At 41.6% G+C, this 18,489-nt stretch overlaps 1 protein-coding gene across 2 annotated transcripts in view; it reads right to left on the bottom strand.

Annotated features, from left to right (window-relative positions):
- The window catches only part of SLC9A6 (solute carrier family 9 member A6), a gene marked incomplete at its 5' end in the record, with an annotated part of 54,936 nt that extends 39,321 nt beyond the window's left edge, over nt 1-15,615 (bottom strand). For both annotated transcript variants that reach the window (XM_080911109.1, XM_080911108.1), the window contains 5 exons: nt 2,463-2,575; nt 2,850-2,926; nt 3,201-3,278; nt 5,316-5,515; nt 15,288-15,615. In XM_080911109.1, the coding sequence (XP_080767235.1) occupies nt 2,463-2,575; nt 2,850-2,926; nt 3,201-3,278; nt 5,316-5,515; nt 15,288-15,615 (796 nt within the window). The remainder of the gene's footprint in view (nt 1-2,462; nt 2,576-2,849; nt 2,927-3,200; nt 3,279-5,315; nt 5,516-15,287) is intronic.
- Nucleotides 15,616-18,489: the final 2,874 nt, after the last annotated feature.

Genomic DNA, 18,489 nt, shown 5'->3' with positions numbered 1-18,489 from the left:
TCCCACCAGATAGTATAGGTTAGCCAGAAGCTCTCTAAATTCCTGCCTCTACTTTCAGGTACTGAGATTACAGGCATGTACCATGGTGCCTAGCCAGCCCTGAGTAATCTTTTAGAACTATCTAGAGCATATGGAACACATTCTTTTCCTTTCTATCATTCCCTGTGTTATCAAAGTTAAGGAAGGAATTCAAAGATAACCTTAGGACTCCGACTTCAATTGTGCTCTAAGACAATTAAAGAAGATGATTAACTCACAAAGGCAAAGGGTGAGACAGTACAAACCTCTACCAAACCCTAAGTAATAATAAAAGAAGACTTTGATTCCCAAGATTCTCCATCTTTAGGGGATAGAGACAGAGGTCAGTGACAGAGCACGTGCCTACCATGAGCAAAGCTCCCAACACCAAACAAGTAAAAGCAAAAGCCCTTTAGTTGGTTCCTATGCTGGCCTTTCTTCCCAGTTACTTTTATGACTACATGTTAACTGCATAAGCTAACAGGTTTCACTGCGATGTTTTTCATCCATCTATATAACGTACATTGATCCTATTCAGCTCATTACCATTCCTAGTCTCCCTAATCAGCTAGTGCCTTCTCTCTATTTCCAAATAGTTCCCCTTCTACTTCCATGTTTTATTTTATTCTGTTAATTTTGGTTTTGCATGCAAAAGGAAATATGAGTAATGTGTCTTTCTAGTCTGGCTTACTTCAGTTAACACGATTTCTAGTTATAGCCATCTTTCTGGAAATGACATAGCTTCATTCTTTATGAATAATAAAACTCCATGGTGTGTATGTAGGTATCTATGTGCAAATACAGAATAGTTTCTTTATCATCTATTTGAAGATGACTACTCATGGTGATTCTACAGTATGCTACTATGAATATAGTATTACAATCAACATGGGAGTATAGGCATTTTTGCTGTGCTGATTTATATTTTTTATGTCTAAAGAGTGATATATCTGAATCATACAGTAGTTATAGAGGAGTTTTTAGGAACCCATATACTGAGTTCCATGGTGGCTGAACTAACTTACAGTGTACAAAATTATTTTTCCTTGAGGCACTGTCTCACTCTGTGGCCCACACTATCCTCATTCTCACAGCAATGCACCTGCTTCAGCTTCTCAAATGCTAGAATTACAGGCACAAGCCACTACATCCAGCAAAAGTTTGTCCATCCCTACCCCACAGCTTCGCCAGACATCTTGACCTGGGTGAGACGGAATCTTGGTATAGTTTTGTTTTTCATTTCTCCAATAACTAAAAGTGTTTAACATTAAAAAATTATCGTCCAGTTCTACATTTTTGAGGAGTATCTAATCAGATTGGGTTACGTATTCCTTTAGTGTTGAGCTTACTGAAATCCTTACATATTCTGGATGTTTACTCTGACCATTTCATTCTACATTTTCTACAGATTCCTCATATGAATATAGTTTTTAGTTTATCAATACACATTCAAAATTTTAGATTAGCAATTTAATTCGTTCACTAATACAAACTGAGAGATTTGACACTGAAAGAATGAGGAAGCAAGCTTTGTCAGAATAATTTTGTAATCATAAAGCCAATGCTGTAAAAAGGAATTCTTTAATATGCTGAAGACTACTGACATCTCTAAAGCACACAGCTGTCGGCATAGCTGCCATGTAGCAGGCATCTGAAAGCAGCTTTTCCTAGTTAGGCACGGGAGCTCATGCCAATGGTCACTGCATGCACAACTCTGAGGAAAGGCAGGCACACTGTCCTGAGTGTGAGGCCAGCCTAAATGACAGTTAAGCCCCGTCTCAAAAGAGAAAAAGAACAGTAGAGTGTATGCCAAGGATGTACATGGGCCTGTGCTCAATCCCCAGACATGGTGGCACACCCCAGGAATGCCAGCACTCAGGAGATGAGCACAAGTTCAAGATCAGAAGTTCAAGGTGATTCTTGGCTACCTAGTGAGTTAAAGGCTAGTTTCCTGGCAGCCTGAGCTACATGAGACCTTGTCTCAAAAAACAAACGAAAACACCTAAATTATTTTTCTTACTATAAAATGTATATAGCTTAAAAAATGTAGATAGCTAAATATAAACAGAAGATTTTTGGAGAAATGGCTGTCTAGAGATGCAAAAGGAAGTATACAATCATTTTTTAAAAAACTATAATCAATTTTTCTTTTGTTATATCCAATCACTAGGATATAAAGACCAATTAAAATTTCTCAAGAAAATATTTAATAGTTCTAATTAAAACAGCATCAATTTGTAAACTAGTTATAGATAAATGTAAGAAAAAGTAAAACAACCAAATATATGCCTAAAGCAAAATGACTTGAAAACTGTTTACCACCCCGCCCCACCCCCATCGGACAACACAGTGCTAGTGTTGAACCTAACCCTCAGAGACAGCAGCACTTGCTCTGACAGGAGCTACTGCAACTGAAACATTTAGGCTCCACCCACAAAGCATACCTGGGTCTGTGGCTGACACGATGGCACCAAACAGCAAGCAATCTGTAAAGTAAAAATCTCCCGCGAGTTGTCCAGTCACCTTCATCAGGGTTACACAGCCGTACATTATGGACCTGTTAAATAAACACATTCCTATAGTATAAAAATGGCAACCACTAAATAAGTTAGAATACAGTGGGAATAAGAAAAGTAACCTACTACAGTGTTCTATGATTAATCCTGGATTGGATTAATGGGTATTTAAATATAGCTAATACTTTAGGTTTAAGAAAAATTCAAACCCACATTTGAGAATACAGTAATAATACAAATCAAATGTAAGTCAAAGGCTGCTCTTTTAGAATTATAATCTGAAGGCTAAAAGACACTTCAAGTTTCAAATCTTACCCAATAACGAAACAAGAAATTGCTGTTCCAAGAAAGGCATATGCTAAGATAGACCCAAGGTTCCTGAAGAAATGTCTCTGAAAAAAAAAAAGTTATGCTCTGTTAGAATATCTACCAACAACGGACAAAGAGCACCCCTCTAGTGCAATGTTCTCTGCTAATATTAAGTGCATCATACCCTAGAAGAAGCCATGCAGAGAAAGCATTCTGACACTGGCACAAATTTGAACACTTCAAAAAGACAAGGAATAAAGAAAGGAAACCTTGGAAGAAGTACATGGAGACAGAAGAGCTGTCGAAGCATGGGACAGTTAAGGCCAGTCAAAGCACAGGAAATGCGAAAGCACTCACCCTTTTGAGACTGTAACCTGCATAAAATATGATAGGAGGAAGCAGTATGTTGAAAAAGACTTCCGGATCAAAAGTAACCTGTAAAAACACAGAGTTCTGTTTGATTATTTCCTTCAGAATGTCTCACTACATCATCAAACTATCCAAAGGAAGGGATTCAAGGTTAAACTGGTCAACAGCAAGAACATTTCTATTTCAACTTCAAAACACTTCATGTATGAGTGTACATTTGCATTTCTCTGATACTGAACACTTTTTATTGGTCATTTTTATTTCTTTTGATGACTATTTACTTGATTAGCATATTAATTAGATAGATTTGGAGGGTTTTTTAACATATCCTAGATTTTAATACTCTAATTTATTTAATATTCTAATTAATGTGCACTTGCAAGGATTCTTTTGCCCTTAAGCAATCTCTCTCTCTCTCTCTCTCTCTCTCTCTCTCTCTCTCTCTCTCTCTCTCTCTCTCTCTCTCTGTGTGTGTGTGTGTGTGTGTGTGTGTGTGTGTGTGTGAAAAGAGGGTAGCAGAATACACCACATACAAGAAGAAGACAGGGAACACAGAAGAGGACAACAGAAAAGGGAGAAGAGGGAGACAAACTAGATCTAAATATAATAACCCATTATTTTATATATTAGCTTAAAAGTAAATATTTCCGGTAGGGAACCTAACTCTCGCATGCTTTACATGACAGTTTTTAGGTAGAGAGCTGGATGACAATGCTGCAGTAATCACTCACTCACGTCTATGGAAAGTTATAAATACTATACAGAACACAATGATACACACCTGTAATCCCTGCATTTTGAGAAGGATCTGAGGCAGGAGAATTGCTGTGAGCCCAAAGGCAGCAAGAACTACATAGAAACAGACCAAACAGGGCCATAGCATGGCTCTGTCTCAACAAAATAAAATTTTAAAATGTTAAAAAATAGAGAAAATATAAACAAATTTTTGCTTTATCCAAAAGAGACCCGAATCCAGAAACAGGGTTATACTTATTGTTGATAAATTAAACTGAGTTGCTACACATGGAATCTCTGTAAAGCTATATAGCATAATACTGTAGTTAAAACTCTCTATACAACCCAACATTTCCAGTCCTCAGAGCCTCACTCATTCTAAAACTTACTTGCTTTAATAGTGCAGATGCCCTCTTTCTGTTCTGAAGGAGAATCTGGTATGTACGCAAAGCAGCATTTACTAGTGTTTTTAAGAAACTGGCCATTTTCTATGGCTGCTAAGTACTCTGGTAATAAAGTACACTTTGAGTTGGTAGGAAGTTTTAAACCAATAGGCACACAACTAAGAGGCTGCAAAACTCAAGTGAACTAACTAGAAGACAGGAGACGAAGGGGGGTGAAAACAGAAATGTGTGAACTGGTGCTACTTCAGGGTGGAAAAGCTAGTGAGCCTGCAACCCAGCCTCCCTTGAAAAGCATGCTGCAATACCAGAGGCTCTTACTAGGGACCCACAAGTTGTGCAAGATTATGAATCAAAGAAGGGTGAAATTATATTTGTCTAGGATACAAGCAAGGCATGGAATAATCCAGTGAAATATCGGAACCATAAGTAGAACTAAACGGACTCAAGGTGCTAAGGTACTGTAAAGCAACAGGACCATTTGTAAGTTGAAGAAATGCGTATGCATTCCTCTGAACTCAGGTCCCAGACAGTGCCCGTTATAAAAACCGTACACACTGAGTAAAACAGTTAAGGATCTTAGCCTTAATCATGAAAATAAAACATAAGCAGGTCCATTATTACATTTATTAACGGGTTTTACTACTTTTAAAATTAATTATTTTTAATTATAAAAATTGCAGCTAGGCATAGTGACACAAGCTGAGAGAGGTAGGTAGTGCATATGTGTAACTCCAAGGAGGCAGAGGCAGGAGGACTGATTGCTACAAGTCCCAGGTCAGCCTGTTTTATGTAGCCAATTCCAGGGCAGCCCACAAACAAGATGCTGCCATGAAAATAAAAAAAAAAAAAAAACAAAACAAAACAAAAAAAAAAACAGGTAGTTCTTTTTCTGAAGAAAGGAACACCTAGTTGCCCCACACACAGCTTTTACAAACCCAGATATCCCCCTCAACTAAAAACTTACCTTCCTAAGCATTTCATTATCTTGAACATTGTTGAGTTCATGGGAGCTAATCTCTCCTTTCAGCGTATACTCATAAAATTTTCCACTGACGTTGACCAGCAAGGTAGTTGGACTTGACTGCACTTCACAGCTCAGGGTCACATTATTCACATCGCTTGGGACATGAATGCCATACCGAAGCACAAGGCCTACCAAAAGACCTGGAAATGAAAGAAGCACATAAGCTCTTCTCACACACAAAAAGTGCTTATTTGTACCCAACACATTAACTCTAGATTAAGAACAGACATTTTCAGATGAGTGTCCCTTGTGGATCAGAACCAATTTTCAGACCAAATTGCTGTTACAGTTTGAAGTATTACTGTATTTCTATGCCTAAGAGTCCAATCTTCAGGTAATCCAGTGGGACAGGAGGGAAAAGGTGCCCTAGAGTAAGAGTAAAGACCACTACATTTCTGGGTCATCATCTCCATAACTGACAGGGAAAGTAACTAAACGAGGAAATACCTTCATCAATACGCAGCGTATGCTCTAAGTGGCATCGAGCTGACAATGTGGAGTCACACTGGAAATTGTTCTTTGTAAGCCTGGCCTATAATCCTAGCACTCAAGAGGCTGAGGAAAGACTGGGTTCAAGGCCTGCATGGGCTACATAGTGATTTCCTGGGCAGCCTGAGCTACATCAGAGCCTGTTTTCAAACAAGAAGGAAAAAGTGATGTTTTTCTTTAGTGCTGCTCCTTGGGTTTGAGCCAAAGGCCATAGAAGTATGCATTTCTAAAAACTCCATCCATCAATTAACAAGACAAACATATATGCTCCTTGTGCTTATTCCCAAAGCACATACCCATAGGTGATAAAATAATATATACTTAATAAATGGCAAAGTAAATACACTATTTATAGATTGACTGAATTCTTCTACTACTGAAAGGTCAGAATTAAACTGTAAAATGCCCACATCAAAATCAATACATGAAAGAAAAGTCCTGATCCTATTCCTATGTAATCAGCACACAGATTTTACTCCTACTCACATGCAGATTTTCCCAAGTCTCTGAATTCTATAAAATTATACTGATAAAACTGTAATGCTTAATGACAGCTTTATTGAGACATAATTCTAATGCTATAAAATTTATCCTTTTGAATTCTAAGATTCAGTGTTCTTTAATATATTCACAAATTATATATTCACAAAGTGTAACTCAGTCACCACTAATTCTAAAGCATTTTCAACTTTCCAAAAAATTACAATGCTCCCTTCTCCCCTATACACAAACTCTAGCTTTTTGGCCCATTTTAACTTAAAAAGAGCACATATATATGTATGCACACATACAGGCATACACATATGTGGATATGTGGTAGTAGAGGGTATATGCTAACATTGTGTGTCGTCCTCCGTCGGTTTTCACCTTATTGTTTGGGACAGGGTCTTTCCCTGAGCTTAAAGCTCACTGATACTGGCTAGACTGGGTTGCCAGTGAGCTCCAGAAATCTGCCTCTCTCTGTTCTCCCTCAGAGCTGTGCTCGAAGACACATGCCACCATGCCTGCTTTTACTTGGGTGCTGGGAAGCTGAACTCAAGTCTCATGCCTTCATAGTAAGTAGTTTACTGACTAAGCTATCTCTCTAGCTCCATAAGCATCAACAGTTGAAAGTAATAATCTTCTTTTTCATCTCTATAGACCTGTCCAGAGTGGATACTTCATATAAAAGTAATCCTACAATGCCTCTTATGTCTGGATACTTTAGCTTAGTATAATATTTGAACATTCACCTTGGCTGCAGAATGTATGAAAACTTCATTTGTATGAAAAATTCATATTCCATCATATGCATATACCTAAACTACACACTGAATTCATATTTTTGGAACTTTTCTTATGTCCAAAAGTCACTGTGCTAACTAGATTTTATCTTCCCGTGGCCTTTTGACTGGCCATAAATGTAAATTGTTAAAATGTAAATTGCCAACACAGTCCACTTTAAAGTTTTCTCAGTCCAGTTACCAAAAATGACTATTTTAATAATCATTATGTAACCCCCCCCCACACACACATAAGATGTTCTAAATACAGGGAATAGTTAGCCAAAACTAAGTGAATGGGACCTTAGAGGGCTTTTTTCCCCAACAATGTCACCTAAGTAAATTCACTACCAGGAATAGCTATAGCAGAATATGTATCTACTGAAGGAATAACAAAGACTGATAAAGAGAATTCTAAGGTGTTAATGGCTACATTAGGGGCTGACAAGGGGTGAAGTTCAGAAGATCTGCAGGAACTGGATCATAAACAACCTCGAGTGTTAAAGAAAGGGCTTTAGGACTTTATTGTCCTAAAGCAAAAGGAAATCACAAGTCCTGAGTGTGAGCAGGACATTAGAGTTCTATTTTAAAAGATTGGTCTAGACTTGAGAGGATCTAAATGGCTGTCTAGGTGAACACTGCAATCATTAGGCAGTGAGAGCTTTGGACCTCACCTAAGAGAATAATGCCAGAAGTGGGGGTGGCTGGAAGACAGGTTTTAGAAAGCTTTGGTGGCTAAGTAGAATAGGCTAGGAAGAACAAAATGAAAGACTAGGGGAGCCTTAATGGACTTGTCAATGAGGTGGTTACATCAGCTGGAGCACACAGGTTGAATGCAGGGCCATTTAATGAAGTGGGAAAACATCAGGGAGAATGGATTTACAGGAGGAAAAGGCCAAGTTAGTTTTTAAAAGATTTTGATTCATATGTATGCATCTGTCTGTCATAGGCACATGGAGGACAGAAGAAGGTGACCTAGAGCTGTAGTGTCAGCAGTTTGGAGAAGCCTGACACAGGAACGAAGGTCCCTGGAAGAGCTGCATGTGCCCTTAACTGCTGAGCCATCTCTCCAGCCCCCATAAGCTTAGGTTCGAACATGTTAAGTTTGATATGCCTGTGAAAGTGCAGGCTGGAGTCTAGAATGTGGAGTCTAGAATGCAAGTAGGGAACCTCAACTTGGTAATCAGTGGTAAAAGTCTGAACATACATGAGATAATCATCTGGAAGCAAAAAAAAGTATAGGGAAAAGCTACAGATGTAGGCCCTAAGTGTGACCCATAATAACTAACATTGTGGGGCCAATAGGGACCAAGGAACTGATAATGAATCTAAGGAGAAAAAGCCATGGGAGTGAGAAGAAATAAGTGGTGGCTAAGCATTCAGGAGGAGAAGGAAATGACTCGATCCTTGTCAGAGAGGCTTCTTCTTGGAGCAGATGGAAATCAACATGGAGATTCACAAGTAGACAACATGACTAGAGGAAGAGACTTTGGAGCACCAAGCCCTAAATGGGATGTCTCTTGTCAAACCCCTCCTGTAAAGGCTCAGGCAGACATCTATGCAGAGGAGGAGGCAGAAAGAATGTAAGAGCCAGAGGTGGTGGATGACTCCAAGAAAATAGCATCTTCTATAAAGAATTAACTGATACACAGACTAACAAAAACTATGACAGCATACACAGACCTGCACAGGTTCAAACCAGACAAAGTCCCAGCACTGAGAAGGGGAGATGGGCCCAAAGTCCCACCCCTACCACGAAGCTATTTGCAGGTAATTCCTGCTGGGAAAATCAGTTTTCTCCAATGTATTGTCACTGGGTATATTAACCATACCCCAGGCCCAGGAGTAGATAACCAAAACAAAACAGACTCCACTTTTCATTGGGGGTTGGTTAATTTCATTATTTTTATCTTACTGTTCATTTCTTTTAATTTTTGCTTTGTTTTTGTTCTGAGTGAGAGAACATGGCGTTGGGTGGGTAGGGACGTGAAGAGGGTATAGAGGTGTAGGAAAAGGGAAATATGATCAAAATATATTGTGTGAAAAGACTTGAGTGGAAAAAAGGAATAAGGAGGATGTAAAAGCCTTAGCTGGTAGAGAAAGGGAAGGGGAAAAAGATGACAGGCCCTTATAACTCACAACCACCACGTGTGTTAAGGTAAGCAGCAATGATGAATTGCTGAACAGCACAATATCAATTTGAAAAATGCTTTGGCCAATGTTCCAACCTAAAATGAAAATTCACTTTAAAACCTCTGTACCTACTAGACTGGTAGGTACATCTTTGTGCAAAGCCCAGAATTCAAACTCCAGCAACACACACACACACACACACACACACACACACACACACACACACACACACACACACACACCAGTTGTACAAACACAACTGGGTGTGGTGAGCACACCTATAAGGCAGAAAGCTCTTGAGTCCAGATAACCCCCATAGTAAGATAAACAGAAGAAAGCAGGAAAAGGAAAAGGGGCAGAGCAATAGAAGAAGGTGGGGAGAATAGGAATAAGAAATAGATAGGGAGAGATGAGGAAGAACATCGTGACAGGATATCAACAGTTCTTGATAGTCATAACCTGGAAGGGTATAAAGGTTGTATCCACATAATCCCTCTGTGTAGGTGACAGTTTAGTTCTCCCTTGTTCCAAAAGACTTCCCAATGAACAGGCTCAGTAAAAGTTATCCCTTTGCATTTACATGTAAAAAAACCTCACAGTTTAGCTCATATAAATATTAAACAAAATCATAAATTCTTTCCGATGCAAGGAACAGTGTGCACTGGTTCCTCTGCATGCCTGAATCTACATCAGGTGTCCTAATCCAGGCCCAGGACTTGATCAGATTTGAAACACACACCTTGGAAAAGAGAAAAACAACAGCAGCAGAACAACCGCTTATGCTGGAAATAAGACAGATCCTTTCATTACAGCATCTGGAAAATTAAAATTTCTCTGAAAAAAATGCTGACAGATCAACAAAATTCAAGTCTGTAAAAGGTCAAATCCTAATCATGGAATTAAAACAATTCTTAGTAAAGAGCAGGGTCACAAAAGAATGCTTTGTTCGGGAGATAAAGCAGAAACTTCTAGTATCCTACACATATGGAGGCACAGAATATATTGATGTTATAAAATTTAAATTAATAACAGGCAACGAGAGATACTTTTCACAAAACAGAAGCTTGCCCCTACCATGCATTGATGATCTGCTTGTGCTGAAAGCACTTCTGGCGATAAGGAAGTTAGCACAACCCGGGCCCCACTACTGTCTGCTTCTCTAGATAATGGACCATGGCCTTCTCAGGAATTTCAGCCCAGGCTTCCTGCCTATTGCACCTGAAAACTCTGGTGCTCAAAAATATGGAAGTACTATCCCTGAAGAATTAAGTATAGACAAAAGTGATAAAAAAAAAAAAATCTCTACTCCTTGAGAAGTATTTGTGGCCAACAAGATGTTTGCCCCGGGAGCCTAATGGCCTGAGCTCAATCTCTGGAAAACTCAGTCTACAAAGTTATCTATCCTCTTGCCTCCAATGTATACTGTGGGATATGCACAACTCATAATGCAAACAAACACATTCATACAACAACAATGATGTTAAATAAAGAAGTGTTTGTTCTATAGTCCCAGCACTCAAAAGACAGGAATAATTAAAGCAGGTTTTAGGCTAGTCAGGTCTATTCAGTAAGACCCTGTCTCAAAACCAAAACTAAAGGGGCTATGAAGATCTAGCCCAGTGGCAGGATGCTTATCAAGCATGAGTGAGTTCCTGGGTTCAATGCCCAGGGCTCCCTAGCAAAAATGTGCATACATTCATAAAAACATTCATAACGTTTCAGAAATGCTGTCAGAGGAAGCTGGAGAGATGGCTCAGCAGCTTTAAAGCATTTGCTTCTCAGGCAAAGGACCTAGGTTTGAGTCCCTGTATCCAGATGGCAGCTCACAACCATCCTTAACACCAGCTGCAGGGGTTCTGATGCCAATCCAAGCCTCTGAGGACAAGTACATGTATGTGGTGCACAGATATGCATGAAGACAAAACATTTATATGTATAAAAATACGGTCTCTTAAAAAACAGTTAATTTTATGGCAATGGCTAATTGAATTTCAAGATAGCAAAAAAAGTCAGAGCTTTTACTGACAGCCGTTGGGATTTACTGGCTAAGAAAACGGGGCTTTTAAACCAGATAGACGGTTTGAATCCTAACTAAACAGAGGGTATCACGCAGCTCATTATTTAACCTCTCTGAGCCCTAATTTCCACATCTGTAACTGAGAAAGATAACAAAAAGTACCCATACCACGGAGTTATTATGAGGTTTAAACAATATGCTTCTCAAACGTGAATCACAAAGTCTAACACATTGTAATCCTCAATAAACACTATCTATGAAGTCACTAGATTGTAAGTACTTTGAGGGCAAGGAATGTGGCCTGTACATGCATTTCTCATCATCTACCACATAACACAGACATTTAATCATAAATGTTTACTGACAAAATTAACAGTTTATCCTAGGACTTAACTGAGCAAGATTCTCTACGGCAAAACAAATATTTTTCTGTCATTTGCTTATGTCTAAGCACACTGCAGTGAGTGATCACTTCTCAGACTTAATTAACGATGGCAACAATTTCCACTAACAGTGACTCACTCTTCAGCTTCCTAAGAAAGCTAGCCCAATAAGCAAAACACGTGGGCGCCTTGACTCTGTTCGCGGGGCTTCAGGTGGCTCAACTGGCAATGTTCTTGCCATGCAGAATCTGAATTGAGGTCCCCCAAATCCACGTACAAACAGGGTTACATCAGAGCACACCTGCACTCCCAGTGCTGGAGAGGTAGAGGCAGGAAGATCCATTCACAGGATTTGCTGGCCAGGTACTCTAGCCCAACCTATGAAGTGCATGTTAACTGGAAAACCCTGTCTCAAAAAATAAGGTGAGCAATGATTAAGGAAGGTACCCAGTGCTGAGCTCTGGTCCACTGTATACCCACACATGTTAGAGTCAGTGCTTTTAACTACAGCAACTATTAATCTATTTTAAAGTCTAGAAACTAACCACATAGGTGACTTTAGTTCACTTTCTGTTTGTTCATTTTGAGCTAGGGTCTCACTCTGCAGACCAGGACAGCCTCCAAACTCTTGCCTCAATTTCTGGAGCTTAGTGATCATAGGTGTACAGTGCCGCATTCCAGCTGTGGTTTAAGGTTTTTACATTTGCTTCTTACAAGGATAAATGACCTACCTATGGTGAAGAAACCTGGCATCCTAGCACTTGGGAGGCAGAAGCAGGATTGCCATGGATTTAAGATCAGTCTGAGCTACATAGAAATACCAGAGAAGTTACATACCAGAGAAGTTTCTAATAAATAAATAAACAGCATTTTTCTTCAATTTGCTGAACACTGGAAATACAGTGCCCCAATCCCATTTAGTCTGGAGCTGGATTTGGGAGTTAGGAACCTGATTGCTCCATAGCCCGTCATCGCTTCTCACGAGAAACTGGGACAAGCTGCAGAATGCCAAGCCAATCTCAGGGTTGACTCTCAGACTAATGCTCTTGCACCTCATGTTTTTCAAGTGATACCCTTGCTGTTCCCTCATAGACTATTACTACTAAAGCACTTTTCAATCCCATTGTAGAAGTGTTCGGAAAGGCCATCAGCAATCCTGTTTTCCTACTTCAGACACCAGATAGCAAAGAACAAACATTTTCAGGGTCGTCCAAAGTCCCTAGTTGATTTAAAAAAAAAAAAGTACTGTTTGTGTCTTGTAAGACTATGTAAGGCAAAGGACTTTTCTGACCCTGGGAGCATATGCTACAACAGCAACAAGAGCATTTACTCAGCAGTCAAGGACTACGCTGAAAACAGTTCTACTAATTTATTCCCAGTACATAGATTAAAGATGAGCAGGGGCTAGCTAAAAATCAGGAATAGTTGTTGGCATAGTAGAACAGAAATCTGGGGCTGACTCAAGGACTTTGCAGCTTCAGGCCTCAGTCTGTTTTTGCATGGCCCAAGAGTTGACAACGGTTTTTACGTTTCTTTTTTAAAAGCCTAAAGATAGAAAATTTAAATGCATGTATACTTTGTGTGGATGCATGTTTTGCTTGCATGTATGTTGGTGCACCATGTGTGTGTGCTGCCCACTGTCCAGAAACGGGCATCAGATTCCTTGGAACTGGAGTTATAGATGGCCCTGCGCCAGTATGTTGAGGTTGGGAACTCATCTAAGGTCCTCTGGAAAAGCAGCCAGCGCTCTTACCCAGTGATCTTTCTCTTCAGCTCCTAGTTTCTTACATTAAAAAAAATGTTTGCAGAAAGAAAAAGGAAGAGAGAATAAAATATATAATATACATGACCCCTTACAATCAACAGTCTTTTATTATCTACCCCTTTAAAAATGCCAATCCCTGGTCTAAAGCCTTGTACCATCAACTATCATATCAAACATTTCTCTCAATAGGAAAGAGATTATCTGTGATCAGCTCCTTATTTTTAACAATATAAGGTTCATTTTGCATTTAATCAACGTTCAAATGCCATTCTATCCTTTTAATGGTTTGTCTTTACTTCTGAAAGTACAGGTCCTACATGTCTATAGTTTTTGGACATAATATATAATAACAAACTAACCAATTTATGTTTGCTGAAGATAGTAAACAAGTCACATACAGTGTCACATAGAGAAATTAGATAAAATATATAGCTTGTGTGACCAATTAGCCTTAAGGGTTTGAATGCCAGCTTTGACATTCTAGCAAACGGGACAGTCTCCATGCTTGGAATCTATTATCTTACCAATGGAAATGGAGCATGAGTCCATGCCTTTTCTTAAGGCACACAACTACCTTTTATCACCACCTTTGATATGCATGCATGTTCTAGAAGCCTGGATTTACTGGAAATGGGTGGGTGTGGGTTGCATGGGAAAATGCCTTTTAGCTCCAAGCCTTGATATACCTATCTTCAAGCTTCAGAAACAAACCTTCACAAGCTCAGTAATTCAAGACTGTACCAAATGAAGATAATCTTACATGAACTGCACTGATGGATTGTCTGTCTACCCTCATCTCTTCAGCTATACCCTCCCAGGCAGTTAAGAGACTGTCAGCAAGATTTTCTTTCCCCTCACAGGACTGGAGAATGGGCCAAAAAGGCTTCTAAGTCCGTGGTTTGGGTTTTGCCTCCTCTCTGTTTCTCTCTTTCTCTCCCCCCTCCCTGCCCCATGTGTATCATCTGTCCCTCCCCTAACACATATACAGATAAATAACCTCAAAAGAAAGCACAGTGAAACTGAAGAACCAAAATCATTTACACAGCAACTGATCAATAACCTCATGCCAACAGCAAGTCACCCCTATGAATATCCGTGAGGGTGCTTAATTACTACTTGGCTGACCAGTTCTCATATGGTATGTAAGATGCTGCTGGCAAACCATAACTCTTACTTGTTCTCACTTTCATAGACCTGAACCCGAAGGGTCAACCCTAAGGGTCCCCTTCAGGTATTGCAGGTATAGTATAATAAATTTAAAACGCCCTAAACATTCTGTAGCTTACTTCAGGTTTTTAGTTTGTGTGGGTTCCACGGGAGTAAGGTTATCATTTGCACCTAGAAAGGAGGCATAGCAAACGCTGGGCAGTAAGTAAAGGTCGACTCTGGTTCCAAACGAATGCCAGATGCTGGCAGGACTGCAGCTTCAACGAACCTTAAACAAACTGACACCCCAGAGACATAGATTGCAAAGATGTCTTCCCCGCCCCCAGTCCCATCCCATCCACCGCACCCGACTCCCTTTCCCATCCTCTACACCCACCCGTCCAGGTCCCCAGCTTGGTAGGCAGAGAAGGGGCAGCCAGGAGCAGAGAAAAAGGGGGTGGGGTCGGAGGCGAAAACAGCAAGGAGAGCCAGAGAAAATGGGGAGGTGAGGCTGAGAACGAGGTAGGAAAAACGGGGGGCGTAGCAGAAATAGAGGGGGTGAGACAGAAACGGAGGACGATTTAAGGCGAGGCGGAAAATGGAATGAGAAGGGGAGCAGATTGTAGGCCGAACAGGACCAGGACAGAAGGAAAAGCAACCGGCAGGCAGAGAAAGGGACAGTGGGACAGCTAGGGGACAGGGGTCCGAGACACTTGCCATAAATCATAGCAAGGCCGGTTTCGTGCAGGAAGCGGGCCCGGCGGTGCTTGAAAAGCCAGATCGTCAGAATGGTGAGGGTGAGCAGCAGGATGAAGATGAGCAGGTTGGCGCTGTCCTGCCGATGGCTCTCCTCCGCCTGCTTCTCGGATACGATCTCCTCGTCCATGGCCCTGGTCGTTCCCCCGGAGCCGTCCAGAGCCCCGGCCCAGCCAAAGAAGCTCACTGCGAAGAGCAACCAGAGGGGTCGCATAAGCGGACGCGCCCGGGGCCCGCAGACGCCACGGCGAAGGGGCGCCAGCCGCCAGCCGCGCCGAGCCACAGCCATGTCTCCCCCCCACCCCCCTGCCCCCCGCCCCTCTCCTCACCCGCAGCAGCCCGTGGTCCGACCACTCCCCGTGGGCTCACGGGAAAGGGGCGGGGCTGGAGCCGAGCCGGCGGTGCAGGCACCGCCCAGCAGGGCCTCCTCCCTTAAAGTGCCCGCCGCAGCTGCCGCCTGCGCGTCCCCATTCTTTGGCTTGTCTGCCCACCTACAGGCGCGGTAGAGCTCGAGCTCAGTCCCAAAGTGAAAGCTCATCGAATCTAACCCACTGTGTTCCTCTGAAGAAACATGGTGTTAGTGTTTTCAGACCCAGGTTACGCTCTCTCCTTTGGTTTCTATTCTGACAGCTGGGAAGGGGACAGAAATCGATCTTCATAACCCATCTGGATATCGTCCCCCAGTGTCTCTTAACAGCATAAGAAGTTGTCCCCATGGGAGTGGCCTCAATCTCCAGCTCTGTTATTTAAATCGGGATCCCCTTATTCTGCCCTTATTGGGGAAAACAGTAACACTGTAACAGTTCATAAAAGGACTCACAAAAAGGCATGGATCATATATGTATCTGTATAATCGGGTTCTCTTTGGATGTCAGTGCTTAATATATGTCATTCACAATCAGGAATGAACATATAGGTTCATCAACCTTCCAAAGAACAGACAACCAAGTTTGTGCTCAAATTTACCTTTTCTCAGAAACCTTGGGGAGAAGTCTTTGCTGGTGCAGGGTGTTTCCCTCCCCTGTTTTCTTTTTGATTGTTACTTTAAGGCAAATGTCGCCAGTTCTTTCACATTTGACTCTCTATCTGTCATTTTCCTTTCCCCCAAAGAGTAATTTCTGCATATCTCTAGACCTCATGAGGCAAGATTTTCCCAGCTCACCTTCATAGTTGAGCTGTTTGAGAACTTTTTCAAATATCGCCATACTCCTTAGGTGAGCTGGGTTTCTTTTTCTCTAGACTTTCACTTCTACATGAATAAGCTACAAGTCTCAAACCCTGGCCTGCCACTGTCCCTTAAGGCCTGTATCTGGTGGGTATTGAATATATCCTCTAGATTAGCTTATTCTTTCCCCTCCAAGTACAAACCCTTCCTTAGTTTTCATGACATCAGTAGTGCTGCTATCCCTGGTGTGGATGCTCCTTGTTAACAGTTTAAGCTCTCTGAGGATAGCGAACTTCAGAGAAATCAAAGCAAGTCTAGAATGGTTATTCTGTGTGACTTGGCCAGGAATTTTCCCCCCATAATAATGCCCCATTCTTTCCTATTAGTAGCTGGGACTGTGGGTCTTCCCAAGAAGACCATGGTCACATGCCTCCTTTCCCGTGCCTCCTGTCTAACTGTACTTCCCTGTTCACACAGGTCCAGGCACCTTACCTTATACAGACAAGTAACCCAGGCAAGGAACATGCCTGGGTTTCCCAGTGTGCTCTCTTCAAATCCAGTTGGATGCCTCCCACCCCACCCCCTGCCCCATATACACACACAACACCTGAAAGCTTACCTCCTTTGGCCATAGCTGCTCATCCCAAGGCTATTTTGCTTCTGTACAAAATCACTTTCTGAGGAGGTGCTGGATAGTAAGAAGAAAGTCACAGGTGTGTTTTTCCTCGACTACAGTTAACAAATCTCTTCCAGCCCCAGACTCCCACCAGTTTCCATGGCCCCAGCAACGGAATACTTTGCACCAACAGCCCCATGATAGTAGTATTCCAGGAGCAATCTACACAGCAATAACTCCACCAGATCATCAAGCCCATGGCCCTAGGCGTCCCCTCAGAACATCCCCTCTCAAACACACACTGTCCCTACTTCTCTTCCCAGCTGCATTTTTCTTCATTGTTGCCAGTGGAGTCAGCGTGCTCTCTGCACTATTCCCAGCTCCCCTCAGTTGCTGCTCTCTGGCCCCTTATCTCCTCCATTTACTTGCTCTGAAGAAGCAAGTAAATGGAGCAAGTTTCAAGTGGAGGCAGTTTGTTTCATCACACTGTGTTGTCCTATACGAACGTGTATGTGTGCGTGTGTGTGTGTGTGTGTGTGTGTGTGTGTGTGTGTGTGTGTGTAGCATGAATCATGTAGCCTGAAGGAGCTGACACTTTGCTTCCTCCTTATTGTTCAAACCCATTACTCCCACACCCTTCATGGGAAGCTCTGTCACCTTCTCTTTTCCTCATTTTCAACACCTAACCACTTCCTGGCCACTCCTACACATTGAAAGTACATGAGAGTCTGCTTCACAGGCTTTCTATCTTCCTCTCAGCCCTGTCACCACCCTTAAGAGACTTCAATAATTAGATAAACAACTCTGAATTCTAGCCTTGCTTCTGTTTCCACTGGGAAAGTCAAAGCATTCTGGGAAAATCCTGCCCTCCAATTTATTCAATATCACATTCATGTCTTCCCACCCACCCCCACATCAGTTTCATGTCAAAGGTGTTTCCTTCTTTCAGAAACACAGTTCTCGGTCTAGTTCATGCCTTCTTTCTTTCTGCCTCTTCTTCCCCCTGCTTCTCTGTCAACATGTTCATGAGGTATGTTCTGATAAACGGCCCTTCCTTCAAGCTGCCCCCTTGCTACTGTGCTGCTTCGCCTCTTGCTTGAGAGATAATCTTTTCTGTGACCACATCCCCTAGTGTGGGTCTTATCAAAAATCAGATTCCGGCCAAAGGACCAAAGAAAACCTATCATCTGTTTGTTTGTTTGTTCTTTTAAACTGCAAGCTAAAGATGCTTTTGACATTTTAAAATAAAAAAATAATAGCCCAAAAGGGTCCTTGGTGATGTGACACTCACCTCACGTGAAATCAAACTTTCAGCATCTATCCAAGGTGGAGTGTTGGGAAAAGGGGTGCCATTTGTTTGTTCACCGTTTATGGCTGTTTTT

Source organism: Micromys minutus (assembly GCF_963924665.1).
Source record: "Micromys minutus genome assembly, chromosome: X".
Taxonomy (NCBI): domain Eukaryota; kingdom Metazoa; phylum Chordata; class Mammalia; order Rodentia; family Muridae; genus Micromys; species Micromys minutus.
Note: the sequence above shows the minus strand (reverse complement) of the source record. Positions and strands in the feature narration are given on the sequence as shown.